Source organism: Saccharomyces eubayanus, chromosome VII (genome assembly GCF_001298625.1).
Source record: "Saccharomyces eubayanus strain FM1318 chromosome VII, whole genome shotgun sequence".
Taxonomy (NCBI): domain Eukaryota; kingdom Fungi; phylum Ascomycota; class Saccharomycetes; order Saccharomycetales; family Saccharomycetaceae; genus Saccharomyces; species Saccharomyces eubayanus.
The window spans coordinates 309,538-330,637 of record NC_030982.1 but is presented as its reverse complement, the minus strand read 5'-3'; the positions used below and the strand labels follow the sequence as shown (position 1 = coordinate 330,637).

General features: G+C 37.8%; 10 protein-coding genes and 2 non-coding genes across 12 annotated transcripts; 2 read left to right on the top strand and 10 right to left on the bottom strand.

The window, feature by feature from the left end:
* Positions 1–15: 15 nt before the first annotated feature.
* VPS45 (Vps45p) lies at positions 16–1,749 on the top strand (the record flags this gene model as incomplete). Its single annotated transcript, XM_018365043.1, has 1 exon — positions 16–1,749. The coding sequence occupies one exon, from the start codon at positions 16–18 to the stop codon at positions 1,747–1,749; it is 1,734 nt and encodes a 577-aa protein (XP_018222143.1).
* A 217-nt stretch (positions 1,750–1,966) lies between these two features.
* Positions 1,967–2,038, bottom strand: DI49_1879. The gene has a single exon. It is a non-coding gene; the product is annotated as a tRNA-Glu (tRNA).
* Positions 2,039–3,830: 1,792 nt separating this feature from the next.
* TOS8 (Tos8p) lies at positions 3,831–4,658 on the bottom strand (the record flags this gene model as incomplete). Its single annotated transcript, XM_018365042.1, has 1 exon — positions 3,831–4,658. The coding sequence occupies one exon, from the start codon at positions 4,656–4,658 to the stop codon at positions 3,831–3,833; it is 828 nt and encodes a 275-aa protein (XP_018222142.1).
* Positions 4,659–6,652: 1,994 nt separating this feature from the next.
* Positions 6,653–8,101, bottom strand: SRM1 (Ran guanyl-nucleotide exchange factor; the record flags this gene model as incomplete). Its single annotated transcript, XM_018365041.1, has 1 exon — positions 6,653–8,101. One exon carries the CDS (start codon positions 8,099–8,101, stop codon positions 6,653–6,655), a length of 1,449 nt encoding a protein of 482 aa, XP_018222141.1.
* Positions 8,102–8,483: 382 nt separating this feature from the next.
* Positions 8,484–9,500, bottom strand: DI49_1876 (uncharacterized protein; the record flags this gene model as incomplete). The annotated part of the gene is made up of 1 exon (XM_018365040.1): positions 8,484–9,500. The coding sequence occupies one exon, from the start codon at positions 9,498–9,500 to the stop codon at positions 8,484–8,486; it is 1,017 nt and encodes a 338-aa protein (XP_018222140.1).
* Positions 9,501–10,169: 669 nt separating this feature from the next.
* On the bottom strand, positions 10,170–10,241 carry DI49_1875. The gene has a single exon. It is a non-coding gene; the product is annotated as a tRNA-His (tRNA).
* A 1,327-nt stretch (positions 10,242–11,568) lies between these two features.
* On the bottom strand, positions 11,569–12,483 carry USE1 (SNAP receptor USE1; the record flags this gene model as incomplete). Its single annotated transcript, XM_018365039.1, has 1 exon — positions 11,569–12,483. One exon carries the CDS (start codon positions 12,481–12,483, stop codon positions 11,569–11,571), a length of 915 nt encoding a protein of 304 aa, XP_018222139.1.
* Positions 12,484–13,147: 664 nt separating this feature from the next.
* Positions 13,148–15,070, bottom strand: LSG1 (ribosome biogenesis GTPase LSG1; the record flags this gene model as incomplete). Its single annotated transcript, XM_018365038.1, has 1 exon — positions 13,148–15,070. The coding sequence occupies one exon, from the start codon at positions 15,068–15,070 to the stop codon at positions 13,148–13,150; it is 1,923 nt and encodes a 640-aa protein (XP_018222138.1).
* A 386-nt stretch (positions 15,071–15,456) lies between these two features.
* On the bottom strand, positions 15,457–16,509 carry SEH1 (Seh1p; the record flags this gene model as incomplete). The annotated part of the gene is made up of 1 exon (XM_018365037.1): positions 15,457–16,509. The coding sequence occupies one exon, from the start codon at positions 16,507–16,509 to the stop codon at positions 15,457–15,459; it is 1,053 nt and encodes a 350-aa protein (XP_018222137.1).
* Positions 16,510–16,907: 398 nt separating this feature from the next.
* On the bottom strand, positions 16,908–17,648 carry YGK1 (5'-deoxynucleotidase; the record flags this gene model as incomplete). Its single annotated transcript, XM_018365036.1, has 1 exon — positions 16,908–17,648. One exon carries the CDS (start codon positions 17,646–17,648, stop codon positions 16,908–16,910), a length of 741 nt encoding a protein of 246 aa, XP_018222136.1.
* A 192-nt stretch (positions 17,649–17,840) lies between these two features.
* RPL28 (60S ribosomal protein uL15) lies at positions 17,841–18,824 on the bottom strand (the record flags this gene model as incomplete). The annotated part of the gene is made up of 2 exons (XM_018365035.1): positions 17,841–18,241; positions 18,776–18,824. The coding sequence occupies 2 exons, from the start codon at positions 18,822–18,824 to the stop codon at positions 17,841–17,843; spliced, it is 450 nt and encodes a 149-aa protein (XP_018222135.1).
* Positions 18,825–19,454: 630 nt separating this feature from the next.
* Positions 19,455–20,945, top strand: VPS73 (putative sugar transporter; the record flags this gene model as incomplete). Its single annotated transcript, XM_018365034.1, has 1 exon — positions 19,455–20,945. The coding sequence occupies one exon, from the start codon at positions 19,455–19,457 to the stop codon at positions 20,943–20,945; it is 1,491 nt and encodes a 496-aa protein (XP_018222134.1).
* Between the last annotated feature and the right edge of the window lie 155 nt (positions 20,946–21,100).

Here is a 21,100-nt window from a genome sequence, read left to right as displayed (position 1 = left end):
TCTTACAAAAGGAAAATGAACCTTTTTGATGTTGCTGATTACTATATAAACAAGATCGTGACGTCCCGGTCAAAATTGAGCGTGGCTAAAGTCAACGAGCACCAACGAATTAAGGTTTTACTGCTAGATAACAACACCACTCCTACCATATCCTTATGTGCTACTCAAAGTGACTTGCTAAAGCAAGAAATATACTTAGTTGATAAGATAGAAAACGAAGAGCGTGAGGTCTCGAGGCATTTAAGATGCTTGGTCTACGTTAAACCCACAGAAGGAACGTTGCAGTGCCTCTTGCGTGAGTTACGAAATCCTCGCTATGGTGAATATCAAATTTTCTTCAATAATATAGTTTCGAAATCTCAATTGGAAAGGCTAGCGGAATCTGATGACATGGAGGCAGTCACCAAGGTGGAAGAAATATTTCAGGATTTTTTTATTTTAAATCAGGATTTATTTTCGTTGGATTTGCAACCGAAGGACTTTTTAAGTAACACATTGGTTTGGAGTGAGCCAGGGCTAACAGAATGTAGTAATAGTCTAGTATCCGTGCTTTTGTCTCTAAAAATTAAACCAGAAATTAGGTTCGAAGGTGCCAGTAAACTGTGTGAAAGGTTAGCCAAAGAAGTGTCTTATGAAATTGGCAAGAATGAGAGGACATTTTTCGATTTCCCAGTGATGGACTCTACTCCTATTTTGCTGATTTTAGACCGTAAAACTGATCCTATAACTCCTTTATTGCAACCTTGGACTTATCAATCAATGATCAACGAGTATATAGGTGTTAAGCGAAATATTGTTGATCTATCAAAGGTACCTAAAATCGATAAAGATCTAGAAAAGGTCACCTTATCCTCCAAACAAGACGCTTTCTTCAGAGACACCATGTACTTAAATTTCGGGGAGTTGGGTGACAAAGTAAAACAATACGTGACCACTTACAAAGATAAGACACAAACAAATAGTCAAATAAATACCATTGAAGATATCAAAAACTTCATTGAGAAATATCCTGAGTTCAGGAAACTGTCTGGAAATGTGGCAAAGCATATGGCTATAGTTGGCGAACTAGATAGGCAATTAAAGATAAGAAATATATGGGAGGTTAGTGAAATAGAACAAAACTTATCTTCACATGATGCGAACGAAGAAGATTTTTCTGAATTGATCAAGCTACTTCAAAGTGAAACTGTGGATAAGTACTACAAGCTAAAGCTTGCATGTATTTATTCTCTAAATAACCATGCCAATTCAGATAAAATTCGCCAACTGGTTGAGCTTTTAACGCAGGATTTCTCTCCGGAAGACGTCAATTTTTTCCACAGATTCAAATCGCTCTTCAACCGTCACGATAAAAAGGCCCAAAGTAATCATGACAAAGACGATATACTAAGTGAACTGGCAAGGAGATTTAACAGTAAAATGAGCTCTAAAAGTAACACAGCTGAAAATGTATACATGCAACATATCCCGGAAATCTCATCATTGCTAACAGAGCTCTCCAAAAACACACTGTCCAGAGATCGTTTTAAAACGGTAGATATTCAAAACCATGGGATGACCCAAACTCAGTTCAGAAATGACATACCTCAGGATGTCATTTTATTTTTTGTTGGAGGTGTAACTTATGAGGAAGCAAGGTTGGTTCATGAATTTAATGAAACGATGAATAGCAGAATGAGAGTTGTCTTAGGTGGCACATCTATAGTGTCTACTAATCAATATATGGACTCCCTTCGGGCAATGAAATAGTCAACCCTTTCTGATTTTATATCTTTTAGTATATAAATTATAAATTATTCCATCCAGATAGTATGAACTCTACTCTTTTAAGCTAATTTAGTTTGATGATTTTACGATTTGTCAGATGTTGACAATGTCTGTATTTTGACGGATAATAGATACATGCCATTCCAAAAACGGCATTTCAAAAAAAAATAAACCCTTGTTTGGGAAGAACGTAGATATTCTCCGATACGGGGAGTCGAACCCCGGTCTCCACGGTGAAAGCGTGATGTGATAGCCGTTACACTATATCGGACACTAATTCATGAAAAGCGAAGAACATTTATAAACCATGTACTAATAAAAACGCGATACGCTGGCAATGTTGAAGTTTAGTGTGAGCATTTAAGTCACATTATTTATTCATAAAACAAGATCATTTTCGTACGCTTCTTCCCAAAATCGGAGATTAAATCAGGTTTGTTGAAATAGTTGTATTCAGACACTCATTCATTAATATGGGATAAAATCTGAAATCAGAATAATAGTAACAATATATTACTACTATTTATATACAGTGTTTCATTATGATACAAATTACCAAATCTGGTAATTAGTGAAGATAAGATTGAAGATCTGTTAATTGATCAGGAATTAGTATATAAGCAGATGAGTTATAACTGATAACTCATCAATAATACCTAAACCATATTTGAACCATTAGGTTTTACATAACCAATCAGCGTGTGTTTTATATACCTCTCTTATAATAATAAGAAAGAATTGCATATTCTTAATTTTTACAACTTACTAAACTAACTAATTATCAACAAAGTTCTTGCGTCTGGTGTTTGCTCTATTACGTTTTTTCGATTTTCTTTCCATTTTCTCTTCTAATAAAATATCAGTTTCATTGAAGAATTGAAGTTACGTCTCTTGAAAAGAAGTGAGAAAAAAAGAGTTATAACTCCTTCCTAAATATTGATAGTTCTTTGCATTGATTGACCGTTTGTCATTTTCTGTTTTATTTGTATGGCTGCGGTTATAACTTGTTGTAGACACTATTCTGTGCCAAACAAATAACTTCAAAAAAAAAACTGCATGCTTAAGTAGATAACTTGCTACAATTTTGTATTTCTTTGGTGTTCTATTGAATACAGCCAAAGATAGTCGACTTGGATGAATAAGGGAAAACAAAATACTTTATAACCATATACACTGATACCATTTTTCACAAGTTATGATGGGCTTGCTTTAACCTTTGAGTAATGTAGAAACCTGTTGTAACAAATTATTTTGGAATACATTATTAATCATGTTGAATCTGAACAAATATAACAGTGATAATTTATTGATATTTTTTAGAGTCTTTTTCCTAATGATAAGGATAACCAAATCTGGTCGTTAGTGAGGATTAAATATATATGAGTTGACCAGAATTAGTATACAAGGAGATGAGTTATACCCCTGATAACTTATTATTAACGTCCTGAACATGTCTGTACGTTTGGGCTACATGTATCAAACTGCTCGTGTTTTCTTCGTATATCTCTCTTGTATTTTTGAAGAGAAAGCTGCTTATTTTTAATCATTAACGCTTACTAAATTACCAATTTCAATAAAATTGTTCAAAGAAAGACCTTGCATTCAAGCCTGTGGAAAGGTTATAGTTTTTTTTTAAATCTAGTTGTTGTGTAGTACTTAATGATGACTAATTGGTGGAAATATTTTTCCTTACTTCCTTCTGAAGAGAAAGTATGGGAGACATGATATATGGTCCGATTTTTCACTGTTTCAGAGAATGAAGAATGTCAGAAAAAGAGCAGTGAACAGACTATATAAATTGTACATCTATACAACCTGAATTTAATGGCCACAACCACAGTTACAACTAGGTAGCTTTTTGGTTTAAGAATATTAAGGTGTTCATGTCTAAGTCTATGTTTTCTTTGTTAAGATTAGGCGTATCGTTTGTGTTTCTTTTGGAAGAAAACAAATATTGATAAGAAAGCTAGTCCTTCCCGCCACCCTTTTAAATCTATCTCTCGGGTTTTGTTAACTAAGTTCAGGTAGCTTTGACCACTTTCGGTTCAAAGATTTGGCGACATTTAAGGAGAGCTAAACTTCCTTTTGAAACAATTTATATCATTTTGGCCAGAGAAGACCTTTCTTCTTCTAGCGTTGATAAACCAGTTTGAAATTTGGAGTTTAGTGAGACCTGTTTGCGCTAAGAGTTCTCTTTTCTCCTGAAGGGTTGGATATGGGTTGTTTATGTGCTCTAGTAACCATTTATTTAAAATATGAACGGTAGCTCCAGGTAAATTTGATCTTTTCCCGTGGCCCTTGTTTCTTTTTTCCTTTACTGATGGTTTAGTATTGGGCCTGGTAGCTATTTTTCTATTTGTGCTACTAGAAAATACCTTATTACTGGAAATCCCAACAGGCTGAGGCATCGCATAGCTGCCTATCACTGTGTGGTTTGAGTTTACAGGGTAGGCTTGACCTTGCCTCTGATCTTGGTAATGATTATAGACGGGCAGATGCTCATACTCAGCCATCGAAGATGTAGGAGGTGCTCCAACAGCAATTATATAGTCTCTTTCGCCGTTGGACGCAATATCCGGAGTTTTGTATAAAACCGGAAATGAATGTACGCTCTGATTAAGAGCAGCGTTGTTGTTTTGGCCAATCGTCATTGGAGAGTGACCAATAAAAAACACAGGGGATGCTACTGGAACTGGGTTAACTTGACAACCAGCTGTGCTGTTTGTTCGAGGAATAAACAAAGGGCTAGTTTGGTATAACCGGCGCTCCTCGAAGTTTGCCTTTGCATTCAATTCATTTTCCATGTTCAGCGACTCAAACAAAGCTTGGATTGGGGGTAGCTCCGTGTTTTTATTTACGTCTACTATACTAGTGCCCATGGCTCTTGACATCTGTTATATAATTTATTATTAGAGTATTTCTATTTAGATGAGTTTTTTTACTGTAGAAAGAAAAAATTACATGTCACACTTTAAGGGAACAAGGTTGGATAAACTAAATCTCTCATTTATATAGAAAGACGTATTTGTCGTAAATCCTTCTCAACATTTATTTTTCCTTTTTTAAACTCACGTCAGCCAGCTTTTCCGTAGATGCTTTAAAATCAAGGGAAGCGGCAATGATCGAGTGACAGTAGGTGAGACCTGTGTAATGCTCACGTTAGTAACAAGCTTTCTTGGCACGAGCAGAATCCAAAGAACAAGGGTGTGCGCCCGTTTTGAGCATGTAGTTTAAAGCTTGAGGACTTTTACGGGTTAACGCCCTTTGAAAATATGCACAGTTAACCCTCTGTACTTGTAATCGACGTACCGTCTCATCACTCTTACCAAACACAGTGCCTATTCTTGCCCAGAAAGTCGCGTAGGAAAGCAAAGACTAGCCGGAAGGGAGCTGGAAGAGTCTCTTTTCCCATAACGGGGACGGATCTGAGACCCTCCGTTTCGGAAGCCAGTGTGGATAAATGTACGTTGGGCGGGCGCGCGGTATAGAACACCATGTTTTTATTTCTTATTCCGCCAGGCTGCCCGTCTGTCTGAGCCGGGCTCAAAAAAGCTTTTTTCAACCCACCTTTTCATTTTCATTTTGCTGCTTGCAGCTGCGCGCCGTCGTTCCGAGTGGCGCGCCGGACGAAAGCAACAATGCTCCTTGTTGCCTTCAAACACGAAGAAGGCTTAGTAGACCTGGCAGGAAAAAAAGCTCAGGTCTTGCCTTTTTCCTAAAAGTGGATACTTTCAGGAAGCTAGACTTAGTTTTCCCTGGCTATTTCTGGGGCCAAGCTATTCTCTGATAATTGTTTGGAAGCTTAAAAAACTGTATGTCCGGTTAGGTCGTTCCTCAGAAAATGTTGTTGAATGACAGTTGCTCCTTCGATGATTACTTCTGGCGCCACTTTATTTACTGTCGGCGTACCTCGTATAAGCAGGAGCCCCTGTAGTCAATTTAGACCCATTATTGAAAGATGCAGGAAAAAATCGATCCAGAAATGAGCACGAATTAGGTATGCAGAGCATAGCAGCAACATAGCAAAAGAACTCGTAAGATTTTATGGCCCGCCATTCTGCCAAAGGCCTATTAACATACCGAGTTTGTTTACATTGGACGCTTCTTATCTCTAGAGCAAAGACTGTAGCTGGTTTTGCCAAGAGGCGTGGGGTAAAAGCATACTGTCAGGGCTTCCGTGACAACTGCTATTAATTACTATTCTGTCCAAGTAAATCGTGCTCATTCTTCGTTATGCATGACATCATCTGTGTAAGCGTTTCGTTTTCTAAGTTTTCGCGGAGAATGCATATCACACAACTGTGTGAATTTCTCGCTTACGCAATCCCCCTAAAGTGGCACAGGCTCTTAACAGAGGCTTATTGTGTGGAACCACTTGGTTATGCTGTTTTACAGAGTCATATACGTGCCTACCTGTGCTGTTGAATTTGTTCAGAACATATCATATTGGTAGTGAGAGTAATTTCGCGTACGCACGCTTTGAATAAAAAGAAGATTAAAATAGTCGTTCGTTCAACTGCAGTAAATATGCCGCATCTATAGAGTAGTAATGATCGTTTCTACTGCATTTGTTTACCGCTCTTTATTTTCCGCTTTTTCTTTTAATTCCGATTGATTATCGCCGAAAAAAACTACGAAATGTTGTGACTGCGAGAGAAAGCCTGAAAGGCTGGACGCACAGGAGGATTACGTAAGGGCATTCCCGCGAGCTAACGCATATGTGCTGGTTTTGTGCCAGTAATTACGGATTGTCACAGAATTTCAACAGGTTGAGTACTGATGTCGGCACCATTACAATTTTACTTTGTTTTTCTTTACTTATGTTATATTTTACAATCTATACAGAGATGCGAAATCTCAATTATTTTGTCTATTTTATTTCACTTTAGTCATCCATTTCGTCGGCTCTTTTTTCGGCTTCTTCGTCAGACAGTTTTACCCCACCAGATACAGAAAATTGACCGCCGCATCCGGCCAAAATGATGTTATGATCCTGAGTTGCGGTATTTTTGATTCTAGTTGGAATTTCGGTATCCTCATCAGAAGGCCCTAATCCAACGGCGTAGGTTTCGCCGAACCCCCAAGAATAGGCAATACCATTTTGGGCAACAGCAACCGAATGGTGAGAACCTGCTGCAACAGTTTTGAACTTGGGAACACCTTTCAATTTTGTTGGAAGTGGCACGGAACGGGCCTTATTGTGAACGTCTTTATAAGTATATTCAGGTAAATCGTTTTTTGGAATACCAATTTCAAACATGTCCAATCTACCAAAAGAGTACAAATCGCCGTCTTGAGATAAGACCAGGGAATGGTGTTCACCAGCAGCAATACTTCTTACTACAACATTCTCGGGCAATGCTACCTTTAGTGGTTTAGTAACAAGTGCACCATCTTCCACGTTCTCTGAGACACCGCACTGACCAAATTGGTTCAACCCCCAACTGACTAACTTGTTATCCTTTGTCAAAGCAAAACAATGATTTTCCCCCGATGCAATGTACTTGACATGTCTTAATCCGAACGGTCTTGGATCTAAAGTCTTTAGGCGAAACCTTTCCATAACTTTTCTTCCTAATTGATTTTGCTGACCGTTACCCCAAGCAAATACCATACCTTCTTCGTCTAGGAAAAGAATGTGGTCCTTGCCAGGAGCCAGTTGAACAATATCGTACTTAGAAAAAGTAGGCACTTTCCATGGAGTGTTTTGAATTTTAATTTTTTCTTGGTAGAACCCTAGGATACCTTCATTACAACGGAAAGTACCCCATGCATACACTTCACCATTACTGAATAAGGCACAACTCATGTTATCTGTAGCTGCCAATTGTATAATACTGTAACCTTCTGCTAAAGGCGGGAAAAGTTCTCTAGGAATTTTAGCTGGAGTGGATTCTGACTCGTTCAGATCACCATCTTCGTCATCACTTGAATTATCAGCATCCATGTCCTTTAGTTGCTCCGTGACACCAGAAGTGTCCCTACCCAAGGCGCCCACATCGTTGCAGCCCCAAGACCACACATTGCTGTTCTCGTCGAGTGCTAATGTGTGCATACCGCCGACTGCAAAAGAAATGATCTTTGCCTCATCGCGAGGCAAAAATGGATTCAACCTTGGTCTTTTAACTTCCTTGTTCTTGGCGAGTGGGCCCAAGCCAAGTTCACACATAGAACCAGAACCCCAACAAAAAATATCCAACGGCTGAACACTCAAGTACATATGCTTGTAGTCTTCTTGGGTGTTTATGATGTGAGAGGCGTGAGTCTTCGACATTTTCTTAACTCGGTGGCCATCCTGGGAACCCCCATTTGCGATGTTCGTTCTTTTAGCCATTTGTATTTGCTTATGGTAACTTTGCTATCCTTTTGGTTTAGAAACTTAAGTAAAAAAAAATTCAGAATGTTTTTTTACTCGAGATCAAATCATTTTACCGTGTCTGCCTTACTTTTCCTGTGTTTGTTTGTTCAAGTCGTTCTAAATTTTTCTAATATCCGGGTAATAAAGTACTAAGTAGAATATATAAAAGTTGCACGATAATAAGTTAATCTTGAGGCCTGAGTAGATTTTACTTTTGCTTGTCGTAATCTTCACATTCCTGACAAGCAACTACAACGGATATGAATTTGAAATGTTACTGGCATACATATAAACTTATATAAATGTATATAAAGAGATTCGTTTAGATACTCGAGCGTCTAGAAAACTTGCTTCCGAATTAAAAATATTTGGATATTTTTTCTTCAATGAGATTCCATAACTTGAGATCAGTACCATTTGCCAAGGCTGCTTTAATGTCCTCTCTTGGATCATGTATTTCACCAAAGGGAACAACGTAAGCACCTTGGTCTTTTGTCGTCAGCGCAGGGGATAACGCACCGTATAATTCAGTATAAGCGCCGTATTTCCCATCCCAAAATAGATAGCCACCTATCTTTCTTAATAAGGGATTCCAATCTCTCGTAAGATCGGTATTCAAATTGCCCGGATAACAGGACACTGAGACACATCCAATCTCATCTACGATCGTTTTGTTTTTTGTACTCCATGCCTTGGCCTGCATTATATTGGCTGCTTTGGATTGTCCGTAGAGTGCCGCTGCTGCTGGCCTTTTTCCAGCATCTACACCTTCAAACCCTGGGTTTTCCCAGTTAATACCATATTCTCTGAAAGCTATTAAATGGGATGCAGAACTGACCCATACGATTCTTTTTAGATCACTATCCTTCTTCAAAAACAGAGGGTCTAAGAAGTGCTGCAATAACTGTGGACCCATGTCATTGACTTGAAACATGGCTTCGATACCTTGTTTGGAGATACCGGTGTTAATAGGTGACATTAACCCCGCATTGTGAATAATGACGTTTAATGGCTTGTCACCCAGCGCAGTTTTGATCTTATTCGCAGTAGGTTTGACTGTGTTGAGATCAAGGAAGTCACAACCATCTGCAATGATAACGGAGCCTTTAGAGTCTGGGGCGCCTGCCACTATCTCGTCACGAGCTTTTTCGCCTTTAGCTGCAGTCCGCACTACTATAATAACGTCACAATTTTTCTCGTATAATATCTTGGCGACATGAAGGCCAATGCCGGTATTTGCACCAGTCACAATAGCCGTCTTACCTGTCAAATTAGGATAATCATCAGGTGTGTAAGTAGGCTTGTTTGGCCTAAACCCATAATAGAGTTCGTACAAAATTTTTTTCTTACTGTATGAAGGAGCTGGTTCAGTCATGGTACTTTTGTAGTTTTAAGAATATAAGCTAGTTTTCTCTGATGGAATTGTCTTTCCAAGTTATAATGCATTAACAGAACAATTAGAATCGGTGGAAAAAATGTTGCAACCTTAAGTTAGTTATATAAGGGAGATTGCGGACATCATCAAGCTTATATCGCCTCAATGAAACCTTACTGCAACTGTTACCCCTAAAGCTTGAAAACCTTCTTCCGTGGAAAGCGTCGGCGAGAAATTCGCGCGTGGCTAACTATCTTGAAAGGGCCGTATTACTAAGCACAAACATATAGTTTGAATAAACAGACGTACATATTCAAGATATCCGTCAGCGCTGCTTCGGAATCTTCATAAAGTTTATATCGTCTCAATTAAGGTCTCTGGACGGAACAGATTTTTTTAAAATCTGAAAAGAATGCTTCCGTAGAGGATGTTGACACCAAATACCCGGATCTCAGGATTTCTAGTCTTCTGCTGTCCGGCATTCTGTACTGGGCTTGGTCCAGGCCCAGCCCAGTCAAGAATTATCAATGTAGTTTTTTTACCGGCACCTACAGCTGTAGCTACTCATAGTTCAACGTCATCTCTTCAACTTTATCTTGATTCCTTATTCTTCAAAAACATGAAATATTCGCCCGATTTGATATTAGAAGGAAAAAAAGTAAAAAATAATGCCACCTCCTAGAATCGAACCAGGGTTTCAACAGCCACAATGTTGTGTACTAACCACTATACTAAGATGGCAAATTTTTGTTGTGTTTTTGAAGCATCAGCTATTATAATGAATAAAAATTGTAAAGGCTTTACACCAATAGAAAATTTGGAATAATGTTGATAATTAGTTAGTTTAGTACGTTGTAAAAATTAAGAATATGCGATTCTTTCTTATTATTATAAGAGAGGTATATAAAACACACGCTGATTGGTTATATAAAACCTAATGGTTCAAATATGGTTTATGCATTATTAATGAGTTATCAGTTATAGCTCATCTGCTTATATACTGGTTTCTGATCAATTAATGGATCTTTATCTTATCTTCACTATTACCAGATTATTTATTCGTTTACATTCCTTTCTCATATCGTATACGAATAAATAGATAAATTGTTTTTGAGTTTGCTTACTCCAATTTATACGAATAAGTGTACATCCGTAGTCACATATTCCAACATAAATAGTAGTAATATATTGTTACTATTATTCTGATTTTAGATTTAATCMCATATTAATGAATGAGTGTCTGAATAGAACTATTTCAACAAATAAACAGTTGTGTCAAAACAGGTGATTACAGATGTAAATCTATTTATGTGATTTGACCAAGTCATTTTGAAGTTACGATTTTTATGATATTCAAATTAATCATAAACAACTAAGCAAATCTGGTCATTGTTAAAAATTAAATCAAGACCTTTTAATCGACAAAACGTATATCGTGAGACAAGTTATACCTGATACTCATAACGCAGTTCCTGAACTATGCTTTTACCATCGGGTTTTATATAATCAATTAGTGAGCTTATTATATACCCTCTTACATATTCTAAAAGAACTGCGTATTCTTAGTGATTACTACTTACCCAACTACTAGTTAGCAACAACATTATACATCGATTTATAAAAGACGTTGATATTGCTGCAGCCTCACCACATATGTAGGAATGAATGGTTTTCTTTTGGGTTAAATGTTTACCCGTCTCCACCCAATATTCTTGCGTGAGTATTTTTCTATTTTTATGTTTATTCTTTACCCATTGCCTCAAAAGAAAAACAATTACTCTGTTTTACTAGTACAAGTAACTAAATTATATTTTGCTGCTCTCTTTCATAAAGCAGATGGTACACATATAGTTCCCAACGGTTTTGTCTGGTCTTTTCACAGTCTTAGTGATAATTCTTAGAGTATGCAGTTCCACAATAATCGTGGTTTTTTAAAAAAACATTAAGAACAGAAGCTACATACAGTTTAGAATATAACCTTCTCCCAGTATAGAACATAAAATAAAGCTTTATTACTTTATTCAAGAACCACAAGTTGTATATGCGTCTTGACAATGCCACGGCTATTTCAGAGCGCTGGAAAGAGCTGAATTATTATAAATGTTAGCATCAAACCGAGGATCATGAAAATGAAAACTGTAATGTAAAATAGATAACTCAGTTTGCTCTTGTCATATTTTCTCAATTTACCACTAACGTCCATCAGACCTTGCGATGCAACTTGAATACCAATTTCTGCGGCCCCAAGAACTTGCTTATCTTCATCAAGTGCTGATTGAAATGCCACAGCGCCCTGCTTCAGGCTCCCAACAAGCTTACTCATATCTTGAATTAAGTCTTGTTGCAAGTTATCTTGATCTTCAATTTGCCTGTCTACTGATTTAACAGAGTCATGCCCTAAATTGTTGCTTTGCTGTTTTCCTAATAACCTTTTCCTCAATTCCTTAACACCTTCATCATCCTCATTTCTTTCAAGGAAATCCCCATTTGGATCGTCCTCTTGTGGATACGCGTCTGTTGCATGTACAGAGTCTAGGTCAATACTGTATCTTTTTGTTTTGCAATTTCTCTGGTATGATTCGTACTGACATTCCATTATTTTGTGTGTATCATGCTTATTTTGTAGACACTCGAATGCTTCTGTTTGATAGATATTTTGATACTTTGAAAACTCCTCTGAATTCTTATGCCCCGCACTTAATTCCAATTGTTTTGTAACTGCCTTCTTTCGTAGACGATCTAAATTTGTTAACTGTTTGCTGTTCAAAACATAGGTCAAAAGTGGATCATTAGATACTTCAGCCATCATGTGTTTGCAAGAGTGGGATATTATAGTTGTATTATGAATGATAGTCAACTCTTCTCTATTAACCTTTGCTTTCAAATTCTCTTCTCCCTTTTGGGGTTCAATGAGAGAGCTTGTAACGTTTAGTGCATATTTTCTCTCGCCCAACAGCCCTACAATGGCGTGCCATATTGCCATACAGGGATGAAAAACTAAGAATGAAAGCCGAATGAATACAAGTGGATGCGTCCGTTTGCGTCATACTCAAATTGTCAAGATATCAGGCATAGTTAGGTACAGCCATCAGTAGATACATATACAAATAAACTAATAAAAATAAAAAATTTCTGCCCATCTACTATCAAACTATAGACTGTGGAGGTACTCAGTCACTGTTAGCGAAAAAGGGCAGGATTTGAACTTATTCTAGGCATCTTGAGCTTATTTCTTAATGCGTGGGATAAAGTGTAATTTGCGAAGCTTAAGGATAATCACATAGAAAAACCAGTTCAGCTCCCAAGAAAAACTCCTGAGAACCAAGCCAACTAATCCACAATGTTCATCCACTAACGCAAATCACTTGAACATGTTGAAATGTGTTGAAGAGCCTTGGTATTTTTTAAAATATATCAAAAGAAGGTTGTAAACAAACTAGAAAGAGTTAAGAAATAATTTGGAAGACAAAAATATGAAGAGCTTAAAAAGGTTTGAAAAACAATTTGAACATTGAGGCCGGGTAACAGACAAGATACAAAATTCGTTAGGGTTGTTCTAACACACCAACTATTAGTTAAGGTTGATAACTGACGAGACGAAAGAAGTTAATATACATTTACGTAGTGAAGGAGTATTTAAAAGACGGTTAGTTGTTATCAATGCTGAAAACCTTGCTCTTGGCATTTTTGCTCTTATTTTTTTTGTTGTGTCTCTTACCATCCGTATTATTTTGAATTTTGTGGAATGGCGTACTTAATCTACCTTCGACGTTGTTCATCCTGAAAAAATCTCTATCCAAGTCTTCAGCAGCATTGTATAACGCGGCTTGCTTACCACCATGTGTGACAGATTTCGCTTCCTTCTCAATGTCACCACCAGTATGAGCAGAGAATGTCAGTTGATTCAAATCACGAGCTAAATCCACAACAGTGATACCTTTAGCTTTGGCAGCACTTTGCACTTGCTCTTTTCTGGTTTCCGGTAGCCTGTCAAAGACATACAGTTCCTTGTTAAATTCTTCACTTTCTTCTCTGGTGTAAGGCGTATCGTCTTCAAGATGAGGTGGAGGATTGATATACAGTAATTTCCCGTTGACGTAATCTTTCAATATATAACGACTTGCTCTCGATTCATCGGCTGAACCGTAACCTTGAGTCATGTAACCACGTGCTCTTGCGTACGCAACTAACAGTTCTTGAGCAGTTGGAATTTCTCCATTCCCACCTTCATCCTTAGATTTGGTTTGAATGTGAATACCATAGATAGCTTCAATGTAGTACTTAGGTATTCTTTCTGCTACCAAACCTGCTGGGCCGATGTAATCACGCAACTGATCGATCGGCAAAACACCGTTACATACAAGTTCACCTTTGTTGTAGGCAAAATTTGGAAAGACAAGACCGGGACAATCACATAGCATGACCGAATCAGATAATTTGATGGTTTGGAAATGCTTGGTTTTACCAGGCGTGGATGAAACTGAAACTTTCTTGGCACCTACAAGGGAATTGATTGTGGAAGATTTACCAACATTTGGATAACCAACCAAACCAATATTAATCAAAGAGGATTGGCCAGGCAAAGGTGGCAGTAAAGGTTCTTTTGGTGCCTTTGATAAAAATAGTTCTTCCAATTGATCAATAGACAAAATTTTAACTTTTTCCAAAATTTCTTCATCAACATCTAATTCTTCCTCATCAGCTTCTTCAATTTCTTGCTCTTTGTAATCATCTCCCAGTTCCTTTTGTAATTCCAACAGTTGGTTGGCTCTCAATGCAGAATAGAATGTGAACGAGATATTTTTTGAAATAAAGTACTTGGCCCAAGTGATACGCTGTTTTTTTGTTAATAAATCGGCTTTATTGACTAACAGTAAATTTTCCTTTCTTTCATCTGATTCTTTGACATATCTTTCTAAATCGACAGATCTAAACAATAAAGGATCTCTAGCATCCACAATTTGAACAACCAAATCTGATCTTTCAACCACTCTCCATAATTGCTTCCAAACTTCAATATTTCTTTCGAAAGGTGTTAACAGCAGATCTTCATTGCTTTCTTGCAAATGTGCTAATTTTCTTCTCCACTCCAAAAATGCCTCCTTTTCTTGTCTATCCAGTTGAAGCTTTGTCATGTCCTCATCCCAGGCAGGTCTTCTTGGAACAATTAAATCTTTGGAGAGTGCCCTCTGCTTTGCATTTAGGGTACCACGTTGCTCATTAGTTAGAGAAAATCCTTGAGACGTTGCGGAATCATCACCACTATCCATTCTAATGATTTTGACACTTGAGTGCCTATCAGCTGTGAAATCCTTATCTGCTAGTGCAGCTGTACTTAAAAACTCATCCAAAGCCGATTCCTGAGTCACAGATCTTAATTTGACCCAGTTAGCTTCATGCTTATCGGTAGTGAACCTCATTTCACCATCAGGTAGATATTCGATAGAGTTTTCTTTTTGACGGGCATATTTAATGGCTCTTCCCAACTCAAGCTTATTTTTATTCTTGCGGTGATTAGGTTTTGGCCCTTTTGGCGCCTTCCATTTCTTAGGAGCTTCTTTTGGTGGCATAGTTACTTTTGATTTTAATATGCTGGTTCTAGCTGTACACTCGAATAAAAATGCTTTGGTAGCTCATCACACTCTGCAAGTAGGTTATTTTCAATGGCAAATTTTTTTTAATCTCGGCATTGAAAAATTTCCAGGCGAAGAGGCTAGGAAATTTGACGTAAAAACAAAGCAATATATCATAATATCATGTACAATCTTGCAATAATAATATTTAAACTGCACAGCTGGTGTGTTCAAAGGAAACTTGACTGCGCTTGCACCCTTTTTTAATTTTTCCATTGCCTTGACGTACACAGACTAATTTACATATACAATCACATACCCATACATGTATATATATGTATTATATATATATATATATATATATATATATATATATATATATCTCATTGTTGGGCAGTAATTACAGACATACACTTAAATTCATTCGAATAGGTTGCTTTCCATAAACGCACCTTCCCGTCGTCGCCAGCGCTACTTAGTATTGTACCTGTTAAGTTCCAAGACACAGACCAGACTTCGCCGTTATGGTCATCATGTTCACTTAATAGTTCAACCTCCAAGCTTGATTGTAGTTCGCCCTTCTCTTCGTTGTTTGAACTTGGCCTTATTTGTCCATCCATGTCGACATCAGTACCGTTGTCGAATAAGTTTGAGTTGCTAGAAGACTCCTCTGAAGTCATAGCACCTAATAACTTTTCTGTGATTTTGAAAATGCGAATCTTACCATCTTTGCAACCTGTGGCAATCAGTTGATACCATCTGCCAATGGAAGGAGCCCAGCTTACACTTCTTATTAAACTTTTATGACCGGGAAGTCTTGCTGCAATATGCAGTTTACCATCTTTGCCTCTTTGGTAAATAATCGCTTGCTCCAATGAAGATACTGCAAGCTTTTCAGGAGAAAATCTAGAAGGACACCAAGAGAGACAAAAGTCAGACTGTAGGTGGTTTGCTGGTGGTATAGATAGCACTTTGATTTCTGATGTTAATGTCCATGATCTCAAGTCAGAAGGTTCTAAAGCATCGTAAATTCTGAGCGTTCCATCGTTACCTATGCATGCTAATTTTAAACCTAAATGTGCGGGTGCAAATTTTACACTGTAGAGCGATCCTTTGGAATCATTCAAAGTACACAGTCTGTTCCAACGACGACCTGAGCATTCTTCTTGGTCAGGGTCTTCTTCCCATAACTTTACTGTTTTATCATAAGAGGCTGATGCAATAATGCGCCCGTATTCTGGACTTGCCCAATCAATGGCGACAATGCTACTGTCATGAGCTCTCCAGGAGTCACTTAGCTCCCAATTGCTTGTTTCCTTATCCAATTTGAAAACTTTAATATGCTGATCGGAAGAGCAGGTTGCCACATGTCTACCATAAAAGTCATAAACGACATCATGAACCAGATCATCGTGCCCACTATCAAAAGGTTGCATTTTAAAAGGAATTGGTGGCCTGGTCTTGTTTGTTTGTGTCCTTTTAAAAGCAGTTTCTTCTTCCAACTTTGAATTTACGTGGTTCCTACTTCATTCATTATTTTTTCTTATATATTATTTCACCGAAGGTAACAAACAATAAAGGAAAGAACAAAGTCCATCTGGCAATTTCTACAATCAGTAAAATAAAGTAATAATATCTGCGAATGACTCCCTATCAATGTACAGAAATCGTTTATAAAGTTACATATACTACACACCGGGCGGTGAGGGTAAAATAAATACAATACAAAATGGGCAAATGCTTAAAAGGAGCATCAAGGAATAGTAATCAAATAAAATGCTTTGATGGATACACCGATTCTTTTTTTCTTTTGAGGACACTAAATGCTTAATGCTTACTTTTTCAAACTATCAAAAAATGCTTTTCGGTCTTCTAATAGACGCTGGGTCCATCCTTTGACTTCCTCTGTCTTAATGTCACTGATGGCGCTCCAAAATTGTTCCAAATCTTTCTTACCATTATACTTCTGTTCATACTCAAAACATTGTACCAGCATTTCATACTTATCGATATCTTTGACATATCTCCCTTCCAAACATGTCTGTTTTTCGTATGCTAACCAATCATCAAGGATTTCCTTCGATGCAGTTTCACTACACGGTTTAATCACGGTCTCACATAAGTACTTGACAGTTTCAAACTCTCTGCGATGTTTCTCCTCCTTCGTCATGGGGTCATTAGGAGTTATGTCACCCACAAGTGACTCCGCGAAATCATGAACGAGGGCAATTCTGATACATTTGTTACGATCTATATCTTTGTTCGTAATCAACATGGAAGTTAAGCCCATTCTATACATGTGATCGGATATACTTTCACATGGATCGATATCATGGTCAACCCAACCTGTTCTCCTTTGCGTTTTCAGAAGTTGAACGATGTTTAAGAACGCTAACTGATAATTGGGATGAGGTTTCGAAAGAACCGCTAGAATATTTGCAGGAATGTTTTCTTCTGGCTTCCAAATATTCTTCATAGTCATTCTGTTCCTTCGATCTTTTGATTTTTGAAGGATGTTTTGCTTTTTATTTGTTTGTTTATCTGTTTTCTTCTCAAACCCTTTGTTTATATACATTTTTTGAATCTTGGAGAAAAGCGATAAAAGCGTTGGGATTGACAGCTAGCAGCAACTTTAAATTCCAAAAAACGACAAAACTGGAACAGCGAAAATGAGTGATATGAATATTACAAAGTAGATGTTGAATTAGATTATACCAAAAAATATATAGTATGTTTGAAAATAGATATAAAGTTATAATCAATACGCTTAAGCGATCAATTCAACAACACCACCAGCAGCTCTGATCTTTTCTTCAGCCAACTTGGAGACAAATCTGGCCTTGACGATAACTGGGACGTTTGGAATTCTACCCTTACCCAAGATCTTACCGTAACCGGCAGCCAAGGTGTCAATGACTGGAGCAGATTCCTTGGAAGCAGACTTCAAGTATTGGTCTCTCTTGTCTTCTGGGATCAAAGTCCACAATTTGTCCAAGTTCAAGACTGGCTTCCAGAAATGAGCTTGTTGCTTGTGGAAGTATCTCATACCGACCTTACCGAAGTAACCTGGATGGTATTTATCCATGTTAATTCTGTGATGATGTTGACCACCGGCCATACCTCTACCACCGGGATGCTTTCTGTGCTTACCGACACGACCTTTACCGGCTATATAAAAAATAAAACATTGTATGAAATACAATTTTTTAACTTGTTAGTAAAACGTGTTTCTGATTTGGATGTTTTGTTTTTGCAAAAAAAGAAACCGTGGTAACTCTCTTTCTCATAATTGCGCTCTTCTCTACACCCATTTGATACGGCAACATAGCGATATACCTTTCAGCAATTTGTTGAAAAATACAGCTCTTGCTGCCCACAAAATGTGTAAAGAGTATGACTATACTGCATAACATGATATAATATTGGGGACAGAGCTAAGCCAATGCCATGCATACTTTCTTTTTGTTAAGCTCATGATGGAAGAGTACATTTACTCGGGCTATACACCCGAATAAGCTATCACGACGACGTCGGATAGAAATACAAAATTCATGATCAAAATAAAAGAAATGTTGTACGCAACATCCGCTCGCTCATAATCTCCTAGACCATGGTATACACATGACATATTGATCGCACAACACTCAAAAAAAAGTCACCGTCTTGGTTCTTTCATTCCCTCTTCCAAATGGAATTACATACCTGAGACGTGACCTCTGTGCTTTCTAGTCTTAGTGAATCTGGAAGGCATTCTTGATTAGTTGGATGGTTTTTTTTTCTATTATAACAATTAGAATTTAATTTCCATTCAAAATATAATAGACTAATTAAAGTCATCTTAAATATACATCTACATAAATGAAGAATTCGAGCCTGCGTGGGCATATTCGTATTATTGGGACGAAAACTGCAAATGAAAAATGTTTGCGTCGCCGAGACGGCTTTGCGTCGAGATTTTGAAAACGGTAGATTTCTGCGCACTCGAAAAAAATGAATGAGCGGTGTTTGGGTGTGGGATGAACGGATGTAAAAAAGAATCTGGTCCTTGTTTTTACTGCGCCTTTACTAAAGATGTTTATGGTTAATATGATGAATACAAGTGTGTGGAAGGCAGGTCATAAACAGTAAAACGTAATATACTCAAGCATCAGCGCGCGCATAGTCACCGGTGACAGCGTTTGGGCCACCATTCTTGAGGACAACTTGCTTGTGCGCTTGAACGTCTGTTTGAGAAGCTCTTTCATGGCTTTTTTCCTTTGTTAGTATCTTCTTGGCGGCAAAATAAAAGGGGGACTACTTTTCCAAAAAAGTGATTAGAAAGGAAGAACAATGGAGACGGAGGGCTAATGCTGCGAGAAGTTAGGCAAGAATACAGGCCAGGATGAATAGAATGCTATCTAGTGCGTCTTTACTGTCCAATGTTAACATACCGAGGAAAAACGAGAATAAACTAACAAAGGCCTTGTTTTATGCAATTATCGTGGCCTCAATTGGTTCAATACAGTTCGGTTACCATTTATCAGAACTGAATGCTCCTCAGCAGGTGCTCTCATGTTCAGAGTTTAACATACCTTCGGAGGGCTACCCTTACGATCGAACGTGGTTGGGGAAGCGAGGATATAAGCAATGCATACCACTGAACGATGAACAAATCGGTATCGTGACCTCCGTCTTTTGTATTGGAGGTATATTGGGTTCTTATTTTGCCGCTAGTTTGGCAAACATTTACGGTAGGAAGTTCTCAAGTTTAATGAATTGCACACTAAATATTATCGGCTCTCTGATTATTTTCAACTCAAATAGCTACAGGAGTTTGATTATTGGAAGGATCCTCGTGGGAATATCGTGTGGCGCTTTGATTGTTATTATACCCCTTTTCATAAAAGAGGTTGCTCCAAGTGGTTGGGAAGGCCTATTAGGTACGATGACTCAAATCTGCATTAGACTGGGCGTCTTATTGACACAAGGAGTTGCCCTCCCACTCACGGATTCGTATCGTTGGAGGTGGATTTTGTTTGGTAGCTTCCTTCTCGCAGTACTAAATCTTTTCATGTGGTTCAAAGTAGATGAATCACCGAAGTGGTTGCTAGCACATGGTAGAGTTATCGATGCCAAGTCTTCCTTATGCAATTTACGTGGTGGCACTTTTGAGGAAGCCGCACAAGAAATACAGCAATGGCAACAACAGATTGAATCTGGAGATTCATTAATTGAGCCTACCACTACGAATTCTATTAGCGGTTCAAACTCATTATGGAAATATTTGAGAGACGAAAGCAATTTYAAGGCTCGTCATGTTATCACTATTTTATTATTTGGCCAACAGTTCTGCGGTATAAACTCCATTGTGCTTTATGGAACCAAGATAATCAGTCAACTCTATCCTCAAAATGCAATAAAGATAAACTTCTCTATTAGTTTGGTAAACGTTTTAGTGACCATACTGGTATCTTTACTGATTTATAGTTTCCCACGTAAACCACTTTTGATGACGTCCACCATTTCAGTCTCCATTGCCGCCTTCATAATGGGTATGGCAATGAATTATAACAAAATGAATCTGTTAATAGTATTTTCGTTCATATACATGGGGGTCTTCACGATGGGGTTAAATCCGTTGCCGTTCATAATAATGAGAGAAATTTCCAGCCCTCAAGACATGGTCCTTGCTCAAAGATACGGTACCATCTGCAATTGGGTAGGAACTTTCATCGTTGCATATACTTTCCCGATTATTCACGACATTCTCTCAGGTTATGTTTTTGTAATTTTTGCTGTCATAGCTGCTTCAATGAGTGTCTACATTTGGAAAAGGGTCCCAGAGACTAAGAAACATGGAGCCCACTATAATGACATACGGGTCAGTCATTGAAACGTATCAGAACGGCGTATCTTTAGCGTAGAGACAATTATTTATAAATATGAATTATATATGTGAATTRAGTACTTAACGCACGTTAATTAATAGAGACAAAGGTATGGAAAAGAAACATTAGTCGTGTAGCTTGATTAGATAGTTGAACGTGG